The 24,022-nt window shown below is 42.7% G+C and overlaps 1 protein-coding gene across 5 annotated transcripts in view; it reads right to left on the bottom strand.

Moving 5' to 3' along the window:
• LPIN1 (lipin 1) overlaps positions 1 to 24,022 on the bottom strand; it is a 311,768-nt gene that overhangs the window by 5,701 nt on the left and 282,045 nt on the right. For all 5 annotated transcript variants that reach the window (XM_069235949.1, XM_069235954.1, XM_069235951.1 and 2 more), the window contains 6 exons: positions 22,806 to 22,950; positions 17,832 to 17,980; positions 16,106 to 16,192; positions 15,094 to 15,246; positions 14,394 to 14,508; positions 7,106 to 7,209 (listed from right to left, as the gene is read on the bottom strand). In XM_069235949.1, the coding sequence (XP_069092050.1) occupies positions 7,106 to 7,209; positions 14,394 to 14,508; positions 15,094 to 15,246; positions 16,106 to 16,192; positions 17,832 to 17,980; positions 22,806 to 22,950 (753 nt within the window). The remainder of the gene's footprint in view (positions 1 to 7,105; positions 7,210 to 14,393; positions 14,509 to 15,093; positions 15,247 to 16,105; positions 16,193 to 17,831; positions 17,981 to 22,805; positions 22,951 to 24,022) is intronic.

Raw genomic sequence — 24,022 nt, 5'->3', positions numbered from 1 at the left:
GTGTGGTATAAAACGCGGTGACACCCTACACTGGCATGGGTATCACTATAAAATAATCAAATTAAAAAAGTAGTAGGTGCCATTTAAATCTATATTTGTGTAATCACTCATACAGACGGTTAACACGAGTAAGGACAGGGTTTTTTTAAATTCATGGTTTATGAGTTATTATAGTCCGGACTGTGACAGCACCAACCCTCACAAAACAACAGCAGTGTGACTTCTCTCGCCTAAGGTTAGAGATGCCATCTGTCACTGATCCCTTATCTCACAGATTAGGAAAACCAACTCTGTACAAGCACTATTCAGAGACAGCTAAACCTCCCTACTCTTATGAAAGGACAAGTAATGAATCATGCATGGATGTGAATGACAGTAAGGAACAGCAATGAAGTATTACAGCTTTCCTACATGCTGCTACCCAGGCTGAGCTTGTTGCGACTGTGAGTTGAGCTTGTATGGTGGGGGGGAGTGGCTTAGGGCATCAAGATGGCGGTCGCACTCTAAGAGAGCTCCAGCCCCCTCAGTCCTCCGCCACCATCCAACTCGATGCCCTGCCTCCATGTGACCACCGGACAACAATCCCGCACAACTCTGGAGCCTGCGGGTGGTGAACACTGGGCTGTAGAGGCAGTTGGACCTATGGTGCAGACTCTTGCAGTGGGCTAAATGGCGGGCCTGTGTGACGGCTAAGCCTCTGTCCCAAAGTGCTGGGGTGCGCGCTGCTCTTGGGCTGCTTGCCGCCTCTTTTGCCTGAGGTGGTGGTGCTAGCTGCTGGACTGGGACAGACTAAGGTTGCTCCTGCCGGGTACTTCTGCCCATCTGCCTCGTCGGAGACCTGAGGCAGCCTATGGTGGCGGCACAACAGGCTGGAGTCTCACTTCTGGGAGGCCCCGGGAGTTGGGAGCAGGTGGACCCGAGTGCAGCATGAGGACCCTGGTGAGGGGAGATGTTGGCTATCCCCCGCCTGCCTGCTCCTGGGGTTTAGGAGCAGCGAAGGCTGCCCGGCTGTGGTGCCTTCCTGAGCCTCATCTCCCGTTTGGAGGGAGGTCCTCACCTCCTTTGACAGTGCCTGTGCATACAGCCTTCGAGACCATCCTGTGACCTTCGCCTACAATCAGCGACTCTGCAGGACAGTGGCTGTCCTGCTGGGGTGGGCCTGACCTCCCGCTGCGATGCTAGCCTGTGGCGGCCTGCTGGTTGCCTCTTCACTGTGCTCTGGCTTGAGGGCATGGTGGCATCTCCGACCTGGAGTTGCAGGGCTCCAACAATAATCCCATTTTAGGAACCTGGTGTTCCTGCGAGGTGGCACCCCACCTTTGGGCTGAAGGAAGGGAGTGTGAAGAGGAGGTGCTGTGCAACGTAATTCCCAGCCAGGCCCCCAGGGCCCAAAGCAGCCACCTGAACTCTAATTATACACAACAGGGGTGGGCCTCCAAAAGAGACACGCATTGGCCCACTTATTGCTCTTGCTGAACATGCTCATCCTCATGGCGGGGAGCGCTGGAACTAGTGGAAGCCCATCTATAGGTGTTGTAAAGTTGGCTCTCCTGGAGGCGGGTGGCACAAACAGACCCACAAGTTGTTGGTGTGGCTCATCTCCATTGCTGTGGAGGGGCGGCTCTGAGGCAAGCATACAGCCACTCTCCACACTTTTATGCGGCTCCTACACTCCACTTGACGGGTTCCTTGCCTAGACACAACTGGCCTGACCTGTTTGGGGTGAACAGAGTGGACCAAATGATGTGGGCACACATACCAAGAAACTGTGACCCTCACTTTGCCTGCTCCTAGCCCTAAAGATCGCCTGGCACGGATCTAGCACTCCTTCTGTACAGTTGCAAAACTGAGAGTGGGTGCCTTGACTCCCGTCCATCACCCCCATACTCTACACCAACGGACTGCCATTTCCTTGGCGCCTGGCTGCTCGTGCTGCTACGAACTGTGGCAAGCGGGCTAGGCCTCCATTCTGACCGCCGAGATGATCAACACGAAACATGGCGAAAGATAAAGCTGTGAAGCCCCAACCCTCCAAGCTGCGCATCGATCAGTACACCACTTTGGTTGGAGAAACTGGGCGGATGCCTCGGCTAAACCTACACCTTCAGAGGGAGACCTTGACAAAATTCTGCAGGCCATCCATGCCTCACAGACTGTGGTTGAAACAAAAAATGGAGAGATGCAAGTGGATGTGGCACTTCTCCAACAAGACCTCAGAAATACCACCACCTGTATAACAGAAGTAGAAGAGTGTCTTTCAACTATAGAGGACAAGGTCGATTTCAAGACCAAAGTGGCTTGCTTTCTTACCCGTACAAGCAAGCTCCATCATCGAGCAGAAGATGTTGAGAACCACTCAAGGAGCAATAACTTGAACTTCATTGGCTTCGCAGAGGTGGCGGAACGTACCCAACCCACGGAATTCTTAGGAGAGTGGATTACATCTTGGATGCAAGCAGATAAACTGCCCCCCGGTTTGCTGTTGCTCATAGAGAGCTTACCCCTAAACGTCCTCCGAGCTCATCACCCCGACCTATGATTGCAAGATTCTTCAATTTCAAGGAAAAGCTCAAGCGCATCCAGACCTCCGATATCAGAACTCAAAAATTCTTACCTTTCCTGATTAAACCTGTTAAGTCCAAGCACAACATTGCTCCTACGAATCAGTCAAGCAGAAGCTCCAGGCCCTACAACTGTCGATATGCCCCTATTTCCAACACGCCTGAAGGTAATCCATGCCAACGAGACTCACTTCTTTGAAGCCCCTGAATTGGCATGGGAATGGCTGACTGAAAAGAAACAGCTGCACAGGCCCACCTCTCCTCCCCAATCCCCATTAAATGGTCAGTTGCCTAGGGCTGACACAGAGGTGAGCGGATGTCCGAAACTCTATCATACCGAGGGAGGCATAAGATGAAGGCTACATCGCTGTCACCAAGTTCTCGCTCCTCTGTGCCACCGCCGTAACAGGTCTGATCTCTAGAGATGGGCAGAGACATACATGCTGTTTCTTAGGCAGATAAGCGATTGAGTCGGACACTCCCTTCCATTTAGACCGGTAATGGGGCTCTGAGATTTGACCCTGCCACAACGTGGCAACCACCCTTACAGAACACTCACGACCGCTTATGCAGTAGCAAGCATCATTGGTATTGTATTAATCCTACAACTTGGAGGGCTCCACCACACAACACCTGTTCAGGACAGCTTGGTTTTTAGTTGGGGCACATGTTCTAGGGCGACACATACTTCTCGGGAGGGGAAGTAGGTGAAGGCGGGATTTGGGGGGGGGGGGGGAGTTATATGCTACATTGTTAAAGGGGATTTGTTTCATTGTTTGTTTCTTGACTCATTTTCCTTTCAGGTTGTCAGCTGCTCAGGAGTCACGGCTTCCACACACCTAATCACACACACTTCACACTCAGTGCCCGTTCTCTTCCATGTAATCAGCACACCCCTGGATGTCGTGCAAATCAGGTTTCTAGCCCTCCCCAGGCCCCATACACTGTGATGTTGTGGAATGTAAATAGTGTCTTGGACCATAGCAAGCACTCTGCGGTGTTGCGTTAGACCCAGCGCTTTCTAACTTCCATCTTAATGCTACAGGAGACACACTTGATGAGTGTAAACTGCCCATTTCTTAGTCTTCTGGCAGCAAGCTAAGGAGACGAAGGGCAGACCCGAATTCAGCAATCTAGTTCAAACAACGAGAGTCCTGCGACAATTCTATGCTGTCAGTGAGTGAGTTGTTAGGCTAAATCACCACTTTCGGACCAACATTGAGGCTGTTTAACTTGGAATTCTGGTAGATCTCATCCATGCCTCTGCATTCATTAAGACTCAAGTCACAGTGTCAGGCTATATTTGTCTGCAATTATACCTTCACATTTATGAGTTCTGTCAAATACTGCTGCCTTCATTTTTCAGCATTAGGGACTAGCTTACTGACATTGATCATTTGTCTTCTTCATACTAACACATTTGTTTAGCTAGGATGGGGGATTCCATTGATGGTGGCCAGCGAAGCAGTAGAAGGGTGAAATTCACAGGGTCCATTATTAGAAACTTGACTGTGTTTAGACACCAATCATTTTTTTATATACGTTTGGGGGATCCTTCAAATAAAAGCTACTACTTCCATAGAATGTACAAATCTCTCCTAAAGAGTAGGACAGATGTGAAGCGAGGGTCAGCGCCAGGACAGGTAGAAGTAAACATTGCACATCCCCAAGAGAATAAGCAGAGAACCTATAGCTTGTCTAGTAGACTAACTATAAAACGACATGAATCTACAGGACTGTCAATGCACCTGGTAAACTCGTACCTGGTACTCCCGTACCCAGTAAGTTTGGGTGGGGGAATACCAGCCCACTCAGAATTGTCAGGAGAGGTTATCATACTCCTGTGAATACCACTCTAGTCGACTCATAATGTAGGATTTAATTAATTATTGAAAACCTGTACAATCAAGTATTTGAAGTGGCTATACACTAACAAATTAAATATGCTTTAGAATACAATTAAAAAAAGCAAAGGGATTGGCAGTATCTGCAAGAGGAAATTAAATGCCTCACAAACACAAGCCCTAATAAAATATTCAGTGGTAGAGTGGGAAAAGTAATAATGGCTAGAAAAGCTTTCTAATCCAGAGTTTAATCTCCGATTTTAACTGAAGCTATAACTAAAAGCAGACATGGAGTACGTCAGCTTCCAAACTGTTGAATTCTTAGACAGTCTCAAGCTGGCAATGTAAAGCTGTGAGCGCCAGCCTTAATTTTAGTAGGAGACCAAAGAAATACTCAGTAAGAAAGTTACTGAATGCTTAATAATTTTAAGCACATCAGAAGCTATAGCTCTCAGTGCGGCAGAGAGATCACGGGCCAAATGATGTGTTCATTATAAGAAGTGGGATAGATAAAGATTCTGACCAGCAGGCTGGGTGAAAACCAATAAATGACAACACTAATTTATATTCATAAACAAATTAGCTTTCCCACTAACTATCTTGGGTTAGTTCAGTTCAATGAGATACCTGTTTGGTGAGTGCTCCCTCTTCACCCCAACCCCTAAGTGTCTACCACCACACTGATCTCACCATTGCATCAACCAAGGACATTACCTCAACATACTTTTACCATGACTTGGTTTTAGGACCCTTATAACTATGTCCAGAGTTAGAATAGTAAATGTGCCACATTGAAACAAGGAGAGGGGGAAGCAATCCATGTAGGCCCCAGGTAGTGGTACTCACTGTCACAGGGTTGAAGTGGTGGCATACATCTATTTGTGCACTTATTGTTTTCACATACTAGATATAATACTTTATAAGTGTGTCCGTTGCAGTTTTTGAATGAGAAATTATAAGGGGTGTGTTTTCACCTTTAGAAGAAATCTTATCCCGAGATTCACCTCAATCCTAAAGAATTACTGTAGCAGATAAGAATAATTCAAGATATGATGGTGTTATCAACCAATGAGGTGACCAGGAACACTGAGAAGTACTGTGCAGTAACAATGCAATAATTGTGGCCAATAGAAGCCGAGTGCCTACTAAAAAAAGCAGTGCCTCGGCCTGTGTGGTAGCTCAGTCCCTCTGGTCAAGTAGGCATAACAATGATGTTACTATGTATAGTAGTTAAAAGGAGGCTTGCACATGTCCTCAAAACCTTCAAAGCCCTGTGCCTAGTTACTGAAATAGGAAAATTGAGAGAAGGGCATGTTGAACCAACCACTGCTCACACTCACAACTGTGTTGTGGAAGTTTGGCATTGTGTGGCAGTCCAAACTTCCAATGATTAGTTAAACATAGGCACTTTGACTCACGCATCACTTTCTTGGATAGAATGAGGAAGTTACCTAGTTGCAGACACCTTGGAGAAAGGAACAAAAATATGCATAAAAAAAGTATAAAAACATATCTGCAAGAAAAGGGAGAGCAGCTGGACAGCATCTTAAGGAGCCCTGCAAGCAGCAGCGGCTCCTCTGCTATGGTGGTGGAGCGTAGCCCCCCGCGAGTAGCAGCCACTGCAATACTTTAACAGTGAAACAATAATAAACTATGTTTATTATCCTTTTGTTGTTAAAGGGGTGGGGCCATGGGGGATGACTGGGATGAGGGGGGTGCACTGTACACTCCCCTCAGTGCACATGTGTGTTTTGCCAGCCATCTAGGGCCGGCCAAACACACATATGCACTGTGCTCTCTCCAGCCTGCCAATGTGTTGCCGGTCTGGAGAGAGCAGGCACAAGCTCCTAGTCTGCCTGGGACACCCTGGCTGGTCGCTCCGGACAATCCAGCCTCAGGCTGCTGCCCTACTTTGCATTACGTCTTATGTAAGTGTTGTCCGTACCTCTAGGCCCAGCTCAGTCCTAAAGCCTTGCTTTTACATGTTATGCATATTTCTTGAACATTTTTCTTTACTAGCGTAGATGTTCCTAGCCAGTATGATCACTGGAGACATCCCTGACCCGTTAAGCTGTGAAAGTGGGACTAGTAGTGGGTTCTAGCTGCAGGTAAGAGCTCTATTGACAAAGCCCTCCTGTGTCCTTCTCAGAAAAAAGGGGACACTGAGTCCTGCCAGAGGCACTGGAGGATGGGAGGCAACCAATCCTCCCTGTGGCCACACTGTACATGTATGGAACAGCATACAGCTTTGTTGGAGGGTTAAATGGTGATGCAAAGTCTCTTTGGCTTAGGCTGGAGGAAGAAGGAAGAGGGTGGGAGCATTACACTCTCTAAAAATAGTGGAGGAACTTGTGTCTACTCCTGACCTTTGCTCAGAGTATGTCCATATTTGTTACATCTTTGTGAGGAAAACCTGCATTTTAAGGTTCCCCTAACCTACAAGTTATCATGTAAATACAATATTTGCAGAAGCCAAATACAACTTCAGCTCAGCTGTTTCCTGCACACCCTATTATAATATCATTGTTGTTACCATTGGTCATTTATACAGCATACAATGTAGCTACTGTCCTCAGTTTAGAGATGGCAACCTGAAGATAGTCTATCCCTCCACATGCAGCCTCTACCTCCTACTGGTCACATCTTTCAGTTTTTGCAGGAGTCTATTCTCATTTCTTTGAGCATAAATAATTTACTCACGATGAGATGTTGGTCTTTGCATGTTCTTGAATGAGTTCTCCTTTAGGATTGACAGTAAATATCCGATTTAATGAAACCCCCACTTCCTTATACGAATATACATCCTGTAAAAAATAGAAACACGCTTGTCAAAGGAGAAAGAAAATGTGAGACATGCATCTGAACTCTTCAACAAGTATTGTACCTATTTATAGATATCCTCCCCCATCCACACAATGCACCCGGCAGAAAAATAACAACTGAATAATTTGTATAGTTTACTTTTCTAGCACTCCGTTGTGCTTAATTCACTGCCAGAGGATCACTGAACCACCCATGCACGTTGCAGAACAAAATATCAGAGTCCAAGATTACTCTCCTTCTTATAGAAATCAGAGGCGCACATCTATGCCTTTGGGCATTTCATCTTCATAAAAAACATGAATTGACTTTGAAGCCAAATGGAGGACTGGGTTTTACTGCAAAGGAGAGGGAATGTTTTGCCTTGATGTCCAAATGTTCAGTAAATAGAGTTTTAAAGCCTATGAGCACATCTCTAAGTATGCTTGACTTTGTCAGAAAGTGGACTGAGGTACAGGGAGGGTAAAGGATTGCCTAGGGTTTCACAATATGGCCTTTTAGGAAAGTGGTATTGAAAACGTTTGAGCGAGAGTCTTTTATAAGAAATAACAACTTTATATTATTAACCTGTATGGAAGAAGTTTGTAAGCCTTAACTAAACACTGCATTTAAATGTGGGCTTTGCAGCTGAAGCTTCCTTGTCAACATGTACTTGCTTGAGCCGCTAAAAAGGACAAATTCCTTTTTCATTCCTTTTCTCTCATTCTTTCCTTTTTGCTAGGTCTGACCTGTGTCATGGCCATACGTATAACATTTCATGGTGCAAATGTTTTATGATAACAAACAAATGAGTAGACAGAATATTAGTGCGTTGTTTCATGACCATTTAACCTATGAAAAGAATTACTGCAATGTTCGATTAATCTTAAAACTGTTTTGATGTGAGACTGGAAATGAAATCATTCAAAAATATATCATGCTCACTTAACTGTTCTTTCCCTCACAGACACTGACAGGTGGGAATTAACTCGACTGTTTCACTGCAGTTTAGATAATAATTAAATGTATAGTGTATTTGAAGTTCTTTGTAAAACTTCCCATCTCGACGGAAGCTGCACTGTTCACATAAAGACCTTAAGTGGCGATTAGCTAATACCGAAGACTATCTACTCAAGCTTTGTAATTTGCTGCCATGTACAATGTTAGAAAAGTGTGTTCCCAGACTAAGACAGGCATAGAGAAGCTTGCTTGAGAAGGCTAGGCTCCCCATGATTGCGAGATTCTCTATTCAGAGAGGACTTTAACTCTGACACAATTTGTTCTATTCTCTTTGCCGATGTCGGATTCATTCTGAGACAAACTTTATCCTGCTTGAACCTATTGCTGAGAGATTTTACTGAAATTATCTGTGAGATACTTGACTAGAAATGATATGCCTTCACATCTGAGACGAGAAATGTTAAGGGTTCTGCTGAACTTTATTTTCCTGAAATTAGAGATCAGATCTTTATGGAACATGACATATGTTTTTTTCTGTAATTTGCATTGATGTTAAATGATTTGCTAATAAACAGAGATGAACTAATGGTTTAATAAAAAATGTAAAATAGAACCCAATCTCCCATTATTGACCTTAATCAGACTAAATTGAATGTATGATATTTATAAATGTGCATTTCTTAATATTACAAATGATCTACCTCAAAGACCATTGCCTCTAGGGATCAGTAGAGGTGTGGGACCTTTATATCCTGAAGGCTCCCAGTAGTCCTCAAAGGTGATGTTTTAAGAACAATGCTTTAGCACTTAAATCTTGTCTAAATCATGGTCATGTACTCCTATGTAATACATTGTTACTGATAACCTATATAGCCCAGAATGTATCAATAATTTTAAACAAAGGTGGATGTTGTTTTAAAGTAGTTTGAAGTTTTCTCTGCCATGGAGTATGCTTGCTAATTCCCTGGCTCTAGTAGGCCCAACAACCCATAAGGGTCAGGGTTGCATATTTCCTACCAGCACAATCTTGTTTTCAAACCTGGCAAGTGGAAGTGGGATTTCAGGAGAATAATGAGTCTAGTACTGTATTCAAGAATTATGGGGGTCATTCCGACCCTGGCGGTCCGGGGACCACGGAAGCACCGCCAACAGGCTGGCGGTGCTTCCAGGGCCATTCTGACCGCGTTTTCCCGCCGGTTTTCCCCTGGCCCAGGGAATCCGCCATGGGGATTCCGACCCCCTTCCCGCCAGCCTGTTTCTGGCGGTTTTCACCGCCAGAAACAGGATGGCAGGAACGGGTGTCGTGGGGCCCCTGGGGGCCCCTGCACTGCCCATGCCACTGGCATGGGCAGTGCAGGGGCCCCCTAACAGGGCCCCATAAAGATTTTCACTGTCTGCTTTGCAGACAGTGAAAATCGCGACGGGTGCCGCTGCACACGTCGCACCCCTGCAACTCCGCCGGCTCCATTCGGAGCCGGCTTCCTTGTTGCAGGGTCTTTCCCGCTGGGCCGGCGGGTGCCCTTTTGGCGGTCGCCCGCCGGCCCAGCGGGAAAGCCAGAATGGCATCCGCGGTCTTCTGACCGCGGAGCGGCCATTTGGCGGTTCCCGTTTGGCTGGCGGCGCCCGCCGCCAGCCAAACTTAGAATGAGGCCCTATATCTTCTCCACAAGGATGTCCAGCACTTTCTCTGGAAGAGTATCTTCCCACCTCATCATCTAATCATTAGATAAGGTTTGGCTGAGTGTAACAAGTTCCTGTCATGTGATTAGGCTCCTTGACTTGCACTGAAAAAAAGTGTGCATATTATTATATATATATACACGCACACACACACTTAAAAAATCAAATGTTACAGGGACGCTAAAAATAGGCTCAGTGCGAGTTATAGTTACCCTAGGGCACGAGTCAGTTATTTGAGGTAACTCTAACTAGAACTGGTGAATTCCTATGGTTTCATACGTTTAAAACGTGAGCCTAACTATAACATCCCTGCAACCTTTGGTTTTTAAAGTGAATTTTTATGCTTTTTTTAAATTCTATTTCCTAACTATAATGTTCCTGTAACCTTTGTTTTTTCAGTGAATTTCTATGTTGTTTTTCAACATATAGTAATTTTCATTACTATAATTTAATCCAACCATGGCCGTGCGCTGCAGCAGTTGGCCACAGGACCTGGCCTTAAATTGCTGCAAAAATACTGAATGGATTTACACCAAACCACAAAAAGCATTATCTGCAGAACAGAATCTAGCTTCGTTCCCAATCTGGAGTAGTTCCGTTCAGTGGTTCAGGCTGTAGGCATGTCTAAATGTGCTATGGAAAAATGAATGGGGGAAAACACGTTTTGGGCGCCCCTTTCCCCCTTTTCTCGACCCCCACTTGACAGATCACCACGAAACTTTAAAGACAGAAGCTCAACTGAGCAAAGTATAGGTTTTGAAAATTTCATGAAGGTTCATCAAGCGGCGCCAAAGTTATAGGCAAAACAAAAAATGCTCTTCCTATGGAAACTAGGTCCTAACTGTAACTACCAAGTGGCGACTGCCACTAGATAATCTGTACCTGCACATATACATATATATAGTCACTGAAAAAAATAAAGGTTACAGGGACGTTATATTTAGGCTCAGAATTCACATGCACAAAACCACAGAAATTCAGCTGTTAGAGTTATTTCAACCAACCATAATTTGTCCCCTATGTTAACTATAACTCGTGCCCTCGCCAGCTAATTACTTCACATATTATATCAGTCATAACATCTTTGACATCATTGAGAATATCACTGCAACATCTGCAATAAAATTTTTGGTAAGAAAACTGCATGGCGAGGGCATGAGTTATAGTATGGCATATATATAAGTATGGAATTATGAAAATATGTTTTTAAAAAGATCTGCAGAATGAACATGAAATGCTGAAAAAGTACAAACCTAAATTGATAGAATGAGATTCCCAAGTCGGACACTGTAAAACATAATGATTTACAGGCTCAAAGCAATCTTCTATCACAATAGTTACAAGAAGGGATGTGGTGCAGCCCTAAAGCACTGAAGCCAATAACTTCAAAAAAGAAAAATAACTGCCTATTTTCTGCAGCAACAGTGGCCGTAGCGACTGCTGACTTTGCAGCTTCATCAGCCAGTGCATTCCCAGCAACGTGTATTTCAACACGCTGGTGTCCAAGTGTATGTACAACATGGACGTTTGGGAGCGTTTCCTTCTGATCTGCTACCTTCCCACACAGAAGTCTGTGTTTGATGGTGTTGCCTTTAGAATCTCTGAACCCAATCTGGCGCCAGTAATGCAGGTATTCATTTAAGGACTGGACACAATAGTAAGAATCACAAACAATCAGCGTTAACTCTGCAGGATCCGTATATTCCAGTGCCGTATAGTTGTGCTGTGCAATCCCCTAGGGTTTGCGTAAATGTATGTTTGGGACAAAATTTATTATTCTCCATGTAGCCACTTACGACTGTGCAAGCAGCGGAGTATTGATGTTTTGTGCCAATTCCTGGTCGCGCTGAGCCATGGGAATACATGACTCTTTGATATTGATCAGTAGGCAGTGTTTTTGCAGGAACTGGGTATTATAGTTCATATTGCAAAAATTCTTGAGTTTTTAATTTTGGGTCAACTCCTTAAGGCTGAACGACTACCCACAATAGGTCTGGGATGAGGAATACATGTTCAGGTTAACTTTCACTATAAAAGATGATAGAAAACGAATTTTTTCAAGAGAAAATCATTGAGGATTAAGCTGAAATTTAGAACTGAAGTAATGAAGAATACATACATACAAATAGTGTACATGTAAAAAAATTCTGTTGGAGAATATACACAAAAATGTATTTAGCACATGGCGTGCTTCTAACATAACAAATTATTTATATAGAGGCATTTTAATGAAGTCAAATGAGATGCTCACAAGAACATCTGTCTACTCTACCAAGATAGAATGTAAGCACCTTCCTGGCATCTACTTCATGAATCATCACTTACCAATATGGCCTGGGGAAGACCACAGTTAAAAATATATATTGATTCAGCTACTCTCTACGGCTAATGGAAGAAACCTAGGATGTGGGTATGAAACCACACAGAAAAGTGATGTACTGTAGAAAGGATCTACAGAGAGCAGTTGAACAACAACTTACTGTCAAAAATAGAATCGTCTATAAAGTTACAATACAAAGAAAGTCACTAAAAGGCAGTTATTTTACTTATTAAGGGCCTTTATAACTATTTAATTGAACCTTTTTAATACATCCATTCAGGCGTATAGCACCTAGTTAGGACTATGGGAATTTTTGAAAGGATAAGGCTTAATTCAAGATCATGTCAGCACATCACTCCTGCTGAACACAATTTGGATGTACAGCAGACTGCTCACAACATTTTTGCTCAGACAGTTATGGCCCGAAATGCCCACATACAGATGTTTGCTGCTGAAGGCATTCCCTACATTCCCTCTGAGCTAGTTATACTTTGCAAAATTCTTCAGTGACAGAAATGTGGGAAAAGTAATAGAAATAAAAAAGGAGTTTTTTTTAAACCGGTTACTAAATCTATCAAATGTCATCTATTTTGGGGGATTTGTGGGCACACGAGTTGTCTCAGCGATATTGCAGCAGTCTGCCTGTCCCAAAAAGGTCATAATAAAGATGATTTTTACCATTTGTGCCCTGGTGCCTACACTAGCTGACTGGTTTGCTGTCCAGTAAAAACATCAAAGAGCAAAGGAAAAGTTTCTAACGTGGCTCGATACAACTGTGTACAACACAACAAACTAATGGCAGCCACAGATACAGCATCAAAGCAAATAAAAAACTGACAAGAGTTAAGTGTTATATGTATCTAACACTGAACTGATGTCCTAACACATGTATATAAATATATTTACCAATATGGTGCGCACAAGTACAAACAACTATTGGTGACACATGATGCCGCAGCACAGCCCTGGTTCGAAGCACTAACGTGAAGGACAGATTGCCCAGATAAATAAACCTTCTCACTCTCATACTGGCTGGACCAGAGCCTAAATAAAATATTTATATAGTATGAATTCAAGAAAGGAGGAGAATAGCTGTTACTTAGAGATAAAGATTTGTACAGAGAATAAAAAAGTGTTTATGTGGAATAACAGCATTAGAATATGAGTAAACACATACAGGACTAGGACAAACACATTTTCTATACAACCACATTTTCTAGTTCATGAAATAGAGCAAGCAGTACAGTCAAGCATGCACTTCATGGGATTACAAGAGTGATCAATCAATGAGGAGAGAGCGCCCACAATGATATAACTTTATTAATATTTATTTTATGTGTTATATGTACCTTTGTTGTTGAATTTTATTTTTTTAAGAGAGGTTTGATGCTACTACCTGACAAAACTGGCACTTTTAAGAAGTCCCTCTTCAGCCGTTGGAACTTTCCAAAACTATTCTGAGCACAGGTTCTGATTTGATGGGAAAATTAAGCCTCCTACTTCTTTAGCAATTGGCAGTTGAAGTTGACCATTACAGAATATTGTGGCAAAATGTGGAAACTGGTGACAGAAAGAGTGTGCAGCACTGCCATGGTTGTTCTAGTTTGTTTACTTAAAATCAAACCAACAATCCATCCGTAACTCCTGTAGATTTTCTTCTTCTGGATTCCTGGCACTGTCAGAGAGACACTACTCTACCACACCAGGGTTTTTATCCTCAAGGAAGATGCAATAAGTGGCGGGAAATGTTTGATTTAGTGTTTATTACTCTAAACTAAGTTTGCCGAAGTATATTTTATATCTTACTTCTACTAAATATCAGTATTTTATTATATAATGGTTATTCTAGAGAAATATTTCTATGATAGTTTAATATCGGAAAATTAAAGTGGCAGAGTGAACGATAGTCCTAGTGTATGTATGTATATATATATATATATATATACACACACACATACACACACACACACACACACACACACACACACACGTCGAAACGGGTCAGTTGTTCTACATAGCAACCCAACCCTCTTGGAGTGCTGGCTTCTCTGTATTTATGACAGAAATGTGGACTAAGTGCGAATACACTAGATACACTTTTGCTAATATTCAAGACATGCTCATCAATCTTAAACACCATTATAAATAGGGGCATACACACATCTCTGTTGGTAACAACCCAAACTAACCAAACCTTAACATGAAACAAAGGTCCCAAGTCATACTTACAGTTGGTCGGTTTCCAAAGGCAGCATAAAAGGGCTCCAAATTTGGATAGAACAAATTTTTGATGTCTGTCAAACACTGAATTTTAAATGTTTCTGGCTTTTTTTCTATCACTTCCCTGAAATAGAGGCAATATTAGTAAAACTTGGAAATAAGAATTGCAGAGTCTCTACTTTCACTCAAATATATAATCAGGCATCTTCGAAGGAATACTGACTACAACTTGACATTAATTTTCCAACCATTATATTTGATTACATCTTATACATCACTTTATTCATGCTTGTAGCTACGAGGGATCACATGATTAAAAGTCCTTGTGCTCAATATCTGTGACTGCTCCATGGAGAACGGTCCTAAGGGTGTGACAATGGACTTAGGAAGACAGGCAAGTTTGAAAGTCATGGTTGACAGCTTGGACAAGTGTTTGGCAGTCTAGAGATTGGAAGTCCATCGTAGATGTATTTAACTTTAAGAAGTCATAATTCTTCTACCGCTTCAACCAAAGGAATCAGTCTTTCATTGCTGCCTACGTAATTAACCCTTGAAATAGAAGTTGTTAAAGGCATCACAAGTATTCTTGATTTTGTATGAAGGAATGGCAGGCTATGGTTTTGGTAAACGTATAATGTTCTGTAATCCCAAGAGACCTTACTTCACAAAACAGTCCCACTCCCCCAATTTGAGGTCAAATGTTTCATACCTGTGTAAAGCGGAGAACAAACTGCTCGGGCTCAGTAGCACAGGGCCTTGTGGTAATACTGTGCCTCGCTCATTCACCCAGTGCAGATAGCCTCTAGTCATGTCTGCCATTCCGATAGCACGTGCTGAGCAGTATAAAAACTTATAGCCATTTCTAAGCAAAGGAAACAGAGAAAAATTCTATTTATTGTACCTATCACCTGCTTGACAAGCAAATCTTATTGTGGCTGTAAAATATCAGAGATTTTATAATTATAAGAGAAAATCATCTTGGTAAAATGGGAGATTTTCTCAGAGTGTGAGAAGCTGAGAACTCCTCAACTGATGCTTAAAGCTTAAATACAAAATAAACAAGCAACACACCAGACTGTCAGGCTTTCATTCATTCAGGATTCCCTTTGTGTATGGGTCCATCCATTAAACAATAACTGAATAAAGGCTGTTTTACAAAAACACAGTGAGCTAACTTGTCGCAGATCACACATGAAGAGTAACTGCTCCGAATCAAGAAGGCTTCCCAAAGTCATTGTCTTGACTGGCTGGCCAATTATTGTGGCGTGTCGTTAAGGGTGAATATTTATTTAACTAGTGTTATATTATTATTAGATTAGCAGTGAGACTCCACCAGCTTGAATAGGTAAAGCACCCAGCACACTTAAGTAAAGCAAAGCTATTGGAATATTTCTAAATGGCATTTCACTGCATCTGATGGTTACACAAAGAGAAAAAATACACAGAATTTCAACTTCCTGTGAAAGGTAGTTATTTGCACTGTATTCAGAAGACGGAACACGTTAAGACACAAAATGATACAAAGCACTAAGTGAACGCGGCTTCCCCCGTCAAGCAACTTTCAGTTCATCCTTAATGCTTTAGCAGTGTTTACCTTCACTTTCTAAGGAATGGTTGGAGAGGGTGGCATCATTCAAGAAGATGAATTGACTGGTGAAAATGACGAAATGTACAAATGATACCACCTCTGCAGTGCAGGACAGGATTTGCTTGCTACTTACTCGCTAACTTTGTGGTACAGCTTAGCAATTCCTTGGTGGGTCCAGTCCTTGCCAAGCGTTGGGAGAATATGGCCTAGCGTATCCGAGCTGGAAAAAAGCGTGTGATAAAATTATTAGAATGAGCACTAACAACTAATGTAATGTAGTGATAGAAACTTTATTTTCTCTAGTTTTCAAAAACTGTACTATTATCAATGTTTAGAATGGAACATTCTTATATAGCTATTACTAGTAACCCTAATAAATACTTCTGTTATTGTGCTAAAATACCATTATCGTTATTTTGATTTCTGTAATACAGATAAAGATGCTAATAACAATGCCAAAAATAATAATAAAAAGTATTTTGATTTGCCATTAAATTCCCATGCAGTTAAGTATTTTTGGTGCAGATGTGCTGTAGAACACAATTTAGAGTGTACAGAATGAATTTCAAAGGAAAAACAGGAAAGCAGTGTATTGAGCTTAAAAACAAAAAAGCAGACCAATGGGCCTAAGGGCCAGATGTGTCCTTCAGGGGTCACAATGCAGTCAATGTTTTTATACAGCAACTGGATTGCGACCAGAGAATATTTTCTGCTACAATAAATGCACTAATCTGTCACAGTGCAAAAATGTCCTACCAAAAGGGCTGTAAATAAAGTGACGGAGACGTGTGACAGACAGCGGATGTCCCATTGCTCCATTCACATCTGCAGGCATTCATTTATTCTAGTCGAGGTTTGCTAAAACGGCAAGGGCGTCCACGTAAAAATTAAACTGATTTGAGCAAATGTGGAAACGCTTGCTGCAGTAACCCTCCCCTGACTTCCCAAGAGCATGCTATCCCCTTGGCTTAACCCACTGTTCTCCTACTAGGGATACAAAAGAGATCTGGATGACTTAAAGGATGAGCGGTTAGGACTACAGTTTGTGTTATGCAAATGTAGAGACTTGTCAAGGCCACAGGGAAGAGAAAGGTTTCAGATTGTTAATGGGATTGTGACAAAAGAAAATGCATCCTATCTCAAGGTTTGGAAGCATTTCAAAGCAGACATATCAAAAGTGAGAATCACAAAACCGACCTTTTAAATTAAATGCAAGGATGGAATCTAGTTAATATCCAGCAAGTTCTGCGCAGTATGTTATTAATCTGCACTGTTCACTCACTCCTTTCACTTGAAGCTACCCTTTCCATGATAAAGGGACACTAAGTCAATTATTCATGTTTTATTTTTATTGAGATAGGAATCATGCTTTGTATTTTTATTTTACATCTAGCATTTGTTTTGCCAGTTTAAATGAATTTAAAAACAAACATTTTATAAAAATAGATCACTTTTTAAGACAAACTGATCACAACTAGAAAAAACACCTTTGGGGCTGAATTATGCACAAAAAAATAAAAGAGGAGTTCAAAAGACATACAGTTTTACACTAAAGGAGATCTAATATGCTATAATGGTGAACACAGCCATTATGCGGGCAGGTATGGGGCTTAATCAACTGTGTTGCAATGATTTTCCAGAGGAAAATAGCTAGGTAGAATTCAGAGAATAGTGCCATTTGCTCTAGACCGATACTTGGGAAGTCAGATTCACAGCAGGGCATTCTGTCCACTATAATTTACTATAATGTGAAGTATTAGAAGTAAAATGCAGCTTCTTGGAACACAGTAATGATCAGCTGTAAAAGAGAATGTGATCGCCACAAACGACAAGGCAATCACAGAACATGGCGACCGTACCGCGTGATTGTTCCATCAATATCTGAAATGACAATCTTATCATCCCAGTTCCATAAGTATATTGTGCCCTCGCAGCGGCAAGTGCCTTGGTATTGTGTGGTGACACTGAAGACCACATCATTGGGACCATTCTTGAGCTTCAGGCTTTTCTGAAAATACAGAAAAAAAAACACACACACACAAAAGCATTAGTATTGAGGTGGCATTGGAAATTTGAAAAGGCAGGTTTTACTCTGTAATAATGACAACGGAGTAATCAATTCCTTCAAATAACGCAGCATTTAAACGCTGATATATTTAAAAAGCTTTAGTCGCGACCCACAAAGTGCAGTTTTTCCCAACATGGTCTCTTTCAATAATAAGATCCGAAAGGCTACGATGTGTATGCGGTTTTCTAATTTATTTATGTACTTTGCACATGAAGCCTGATTCACAAAGATTAGCGTTTGAGTAGCTTGGCTTACTCTTTCATTACATAGGGCATACTCATTAATTTCTGGAGTAAGCCAGGAGAATTCTTGGCTTATTCCTGGCCAACTACTGAAATCCAGAAGTAAGCTATAAGTCGGTCACAACAAAATCTTTGTGAATTGGGCCCATAATTTGGAACAGCAGACCTCTGGGGATGTTTTCAGGTTATTTACTACTTTTAATCAAGGAACTGCAGTTTTAGACACTTTAGAGGCTAAGCCCTAATAGGCCTTTCTTATCTATCACCTCAATGCAAGTGTGCTGGTATAACAAAGAGTGGGCACCAACAATGTTTACGCCCTTAATTCTGATTGCTGTGCTATTACCGCATTTCTTCACATTTTTTCTGCACAATTAATTTCAAGTATTAGCTGGAGGAATTTGCGCTTGGCAAAGAGGTTTAAAAAAATGAAAATTTTGTGGGAATCAGCTACAACAGCTCCGGAGACCCCGGCTAACCCTCATTTCACTCACTGAAACTCAGGATCAGGTCGCAATTTTGCCATGAAGTAAAACCACAAGGTACAGTATCAGATGCAACCCAAGGCAATATCATTGCACAGAAATTCTCCAAGATTGCAACAGGGACCTAGATGCTTCGGTGTACAAGGGGTCGGATCTGACCTAGATCCGTAGGGGTCATATGTAAATAAGTAAAAGAGTGAGCTTGTCTCAGTCTGACTCTCATTGAATGTGCTATACCTCTCTTGGTATTGGTGTAACCTTCCATATATCAAACAAACACCCAACAAGTTTTGCATGATCGAAAAACAAAATGTTTGTACCTCAAGTGATAGACTAGACACTGATGAGGCTGGCATGGAGCTACTTAGTACTCTACACTCACAAAATATGGAGTCGTGTTTGTCTGACACAAATTTAAGTATGCATATAACGTATTCTGCTGGAGATAGCTCAGAAATATTTACTGTTAGATGATAAAACCTGCCAAAATGCATGTCCCAGTGATGCTAAAAGACTGAAGGGTGCAGGAGATTATTTCCGGGTATTAATCTTGCAATTGGGAACTTGAATGGCGCACCAAGCAAAAGTACATTACTCTTTTGGCCTGTGACATAATCCCAAGCATGGGATGAGGGTCGTGGGGAGGGAGGGGGGGTCCATGCTGGCACTGAATTATCTCTGGAGAGAGCAAGACTAGCTCGAAAGATAATAGGTACACCAATGTGCGGGACCAACACAGCTTGCTGCCAATCTGCTGCATGCTGTGGTGGATTTGGGATTTCCAGAAGTCTCAGAGCCTCATTACAAGGCTGGTGGTCCAAGGACCACTAGCCTTATGATGACTGTTGGACCGCCGCAACTGTGGTGGTCTGACCACCACATTACAACCCTGGCGGGCAGACCCGCCAGGGAACTGACATCTCCACAGGGAAAATGGTTCCTGATGGGTTGATGGCTGCCGGAGTTGTAAACAGCCAAGGTGCGCTGAAATCAGTCACCCCGCCATGGAAAGGCTGGCAGAAATCCAGAGCAGGGGGCCACAGTAGCAGAATTTGCTTATCCACCCATTTCACCTTTACACAAAGGGCTCAACGCCTGTTGAGAACAACTAAATTTCTTTGGATAAAAATGCATCCAGAAAACTTTGAAGCAAAGTTTAAAAAATGCATCCTTCAAACCATGTTGGGGGGTCGGTGTCCTAATACAAAAACAGTTTTCTGCGAGGAATCCCAAGCTTACTTTTGGTGGCGTGGCACAAGCACCAAGGCTTCCCCAAAGAATAGTGTGTGTGGAAAGTTTTTGTGAACAACACCAGAAACAAATTAGAGTTAACAAATAAACAAGATACAATTCCCAAGTCATGATTAAATATCACAAAAACGTATCAAATTCGATTCTGGGACCAGGAGATAGTAAAATAAGAATTGGAATGCGATTAGCGTTTCATTCAGTCTTCAGAAGTGAACAAGTGCACCAATGCTCTGGTTGTGCTTTTCCAAAAATCAGGCAGTAGGATCTAGCACAACATTTTTTAGAAGTGAAACAAAGCAATATTTCCCATCATCCTCTAGAAAAAAACAGCTCTTGAAAACTTGCTGTGGAATTCCATTATGCCTCACCTTTTCGACCCGTTGGCTTTACCAGTACCTTTTGGCAATACTTTACAAAATCAGGCATATTTCTGACGATGTGCAACATTGTCTAAATAAATTAATTAATAAAGCAATAACAATAATAATTAAAAAGGTGCAATGACGTGACCACTGCTGCTGGGCTCATCATTCCACCTGCACGCATGTGTGATGATGCATGTGCACGTATTTGAAAGCAATTGAATGATACAGCGTTGTTTGCTTTATTTTTTTATTTACTTATCCAAAATGGTGGATGTCACTTGGAATGTGAAATAAAAAAACTAAGATTTTTTTGTTTAGTGCGAAAATGTAAAGTAAAAGAAAAAAAAGGACTAGAGTGGTGGAATAAACAGAGGAGCAAATCAGGAGACTGGGTGGGTGAGAGGAGGGGAAAAGCATCACGAAAGGAGAAAGCAACATCAGGGCAGGGGAGAAGCACCTATGGAAAAGAGAACAATGAGCAAAAAGGACCCGAAAAGTGACAGCGAACAGTGGAGTGGATAGAGGTGAACAAAGGCGAAAACACATACCACGAGTGGTGCGATGGACGAATACACAAGAGAGGGACATAGAGAGTGGGAGGGCATTTGGGGGGAGGACACATTGGAGAGGAGGTGAGACTTGGAAAAACATGCACACTCAAGGAGTGCTCAAGAGAAAAGTAGTGCCCCTAGAAGTGAGAAGTGGAAGGATAGAAAACAGGCACTCAAGGATGGTAAAGTGGCCACGCTCCAGGGGATGGACATACATAAGATGGAGAAGCTGTAAAGCAAGCAAACTAGAGTGACAATGAAGCCAACCAATGCTAAACAAAGGGATGGGTTTAAACTTGTTTAGGTTCTTGGATTGGCTAGTTTCATAAAACCAACAGCTCTTACACATGTGCGCACACACAAACACCCACAATCTTTGAATGTCTGAATTTTCTTTAGTCACACTTTCTCTTGAACTGGGCAAGAGGGGATGAGGAATTGCGATTTGTCTCCTATGCAACAGAGTCACATCCTTTCCTGCTTCACCTTTTTAGAAACCTCTGTTCTGCCAACTGTAACCTACTCAGCAATCCTAAAACCGTCTGGCATGGACTTCAATTAAAAGTACTCTGGCTTTCTCTAACTTTCCTTTTTAGCACCCATGACATGCGCCTAGCTACTTCTGATCTTAAGAGACATGAATGCAGCAGCAAGGAACAAAGGAATTAGGGTCATAGATGCTTGTGAACTTCTGCAGTTTAAGCACTGTGGCATTCCCTTAGCTCCCCAGCATCGAACAGGAGGTGGATGGTGGGTTATGGGTAGGACCAATGATCAGCCCTGTGTTATTATCTTGCTGTGCTGATTTGCCTAAAACTCGCTCATTAGCAGCCTGAATCAATGTAGCCACCCCAGTGTCCAAGAATACCCCAAAAAACAGCCCTCGTCCTTTTGAAGCACCACAGAGGTGAGCACTATAGCACCCCAGTTTTAGTTTACTAAAACCTCTTCTCATACGTTTCCAGCAGAAACCACAAAAACTGAACAGAGACACAAAAATAACTCTGGGGACTTATGTCTAGAAACGGGCACGCACACTCGCGTGTGTAAAGTAATATTCATTTGTTCAGCTAGGCTCACTAAACGGCGCAGAGACTGAAAACAGAGATACTGGCCTCAAATCCATCAAGTGAAACAACTGGTCAGAACTGCACCAACTTTCATGTCATACAAGCAGCTGGACTCGCTATATTATAGGGGCCATCAGAGTAGGAATAGTGAATCACTAGAACAATGCATCCTCTTCACTCTGGGTGTGAGTTACACACACATAATCCCTCGGCTTCATGAATCTGTTCTCTTTTGTGTACGCAGCTGAGACTAGGACTAAAGATTGTATTCATATTTGTATAACGCTTACCGTGCCCCTTGCTAGGATTAAAGAGCCTCTGCATATACATACTTCATGACAAGTGTTCCATATATAAGATTGGGGGGGGGGGGGGGGTGTATATATATATTGGTGAATAAACACTTAATCTTGTTATGCTTGTGGAGTGATGTCTTCCCGTTAACTGAGAGGAAAGTGTTGAATATATATATATATATATACACACACACATACATGCATATCTTGTGCGTGCAAACTTTACTGGAGTACCACAAATGTATTTCATAGCTTCGCACAACTCATGTCATTACATATGTTTCTTTACGGCCTGTGCAGTGCTCTATGTAAGGCACTACACCGCACTTCTACTTTGTACGTGCTCTAAAAATGGAAGTACAACAGCTTTACTCCATCGATCAGAAAGCTTAACAATAAAAGTTGTGTTTCACAGTAAACAGAACAGGCTGAGGAGTCGTAAACAGTTTGTTCTGCTGTGGCCACAAAGCATTCACTAGACAGAAAGGGCTGCAAACAGACTCACGAGTTGGTCCGAAGTGAGCCGCAGGGTCTTTTTGTAGGTGACACCCGAGGATGCCGGGAGGTGGCTCTGGCTGGGCGGCACGGAGCCCCCGCTCTGGTTGGCTGCCCGGGCCTCTTCGTCGCTGGAGGAAGATTCATCTTTTATCCTGGAATAGCACACAAGAAAGATGCGCGCGGTGAGTGCATTTTGCAAGCCATTAAAAACACATTACTATTGCACTGAATCACAAGCCTGCTAATTGAATCCAAGCGAGATCTCGTGGGAGGCTCTTTAAAAAGCAGGGCCTGGCGCGAGTCAATGAACTCTCGCCGCCAGCGTCTCATTCACGCAGGCCTCCCATCATTCACCTTGCCCCAGCAGTCACTCACCGGCCCATACACATTCGTAATCACTGCACACCGAGCACGCCTGGGTGAGCACAACACGCTGACGCACGGCGAGGGCTAGCAAGTGATACGGCCGCCTATTGATTAATATGCCACGGTGCATTATGGGTGCGGCGAGCCTCACTGAGGAGGAGGATGGCGCCGCATCCTTTAAAGAAGCTCCCCTTCGCCGCATTATGGGAAGCAACGCTGCAGGATGACTCATGCTTCATGCCTGGTGGGGACCCCGCGGCCGCACTGCAGCTTTAAAAGCATTTCAGATGGCAGCTCATCTCCGACTGTATTTAGGACATGCCAGGAAGCATTTTCCGCAGGAGTCATCAGATCACACGGAAATGAAAACGTCACAGAAAATAGCAGCTGATGGCCTCTGGCATGAGATGGGAACACATCTATCTGTTTGTTCAAGAAAATACCACGTTCGCAGGCATCCTGGCATCGGAGTAAAGTAGGCAAAAACATATGACAAGCTATTGACATCAAATATATTGTAGCTAGAACATTTTACCACCAGCTACGAAGCCATTTCCACGTCCATGTTCAATTTAGGACCAACATGGCTCAATTACTAGCACAAATTAAGCTCTGCAATTCGCACAAGGTGGATTGCATTTGAAAATTATATTACAGACATAATTCTCAAATGTGGGGTAATGTTCAGGGACATAGGTTAGTTAGTCAGTGAGGTGGTGGTGGGGGTTTCCTCAAATTTCCCAACTAAAAAGAATCCGTATGCTGCAGAGTGGAGGGTGAAATCACTAAGCTCTGGGATAGACTGTTTACATGAAGACCAGGGTCTGTACTGGTTTGCATTAGATGGGCCTCTGTCTA

Source organism: Pleurodeles waltl, chromosome 5 (assembly GCF_031143425.1).
Source record: "Pleurodeles waltl isolate 20211129_DDA chromosome 5, aPleWal1.hap1.20221129, whole genome shotgun sequence".
In the NCBI taxonomy this organism is placed as follows: domain Eukaryota; kingdom Metazoa; phylum Chordata; class Amphibia; order Caudata; family Salamandridae; genus Pleurodeles; species Pleurodeles waltl.
This window is presented reverse-complemented; position numbering and strand designations above follow the sequence as displayed.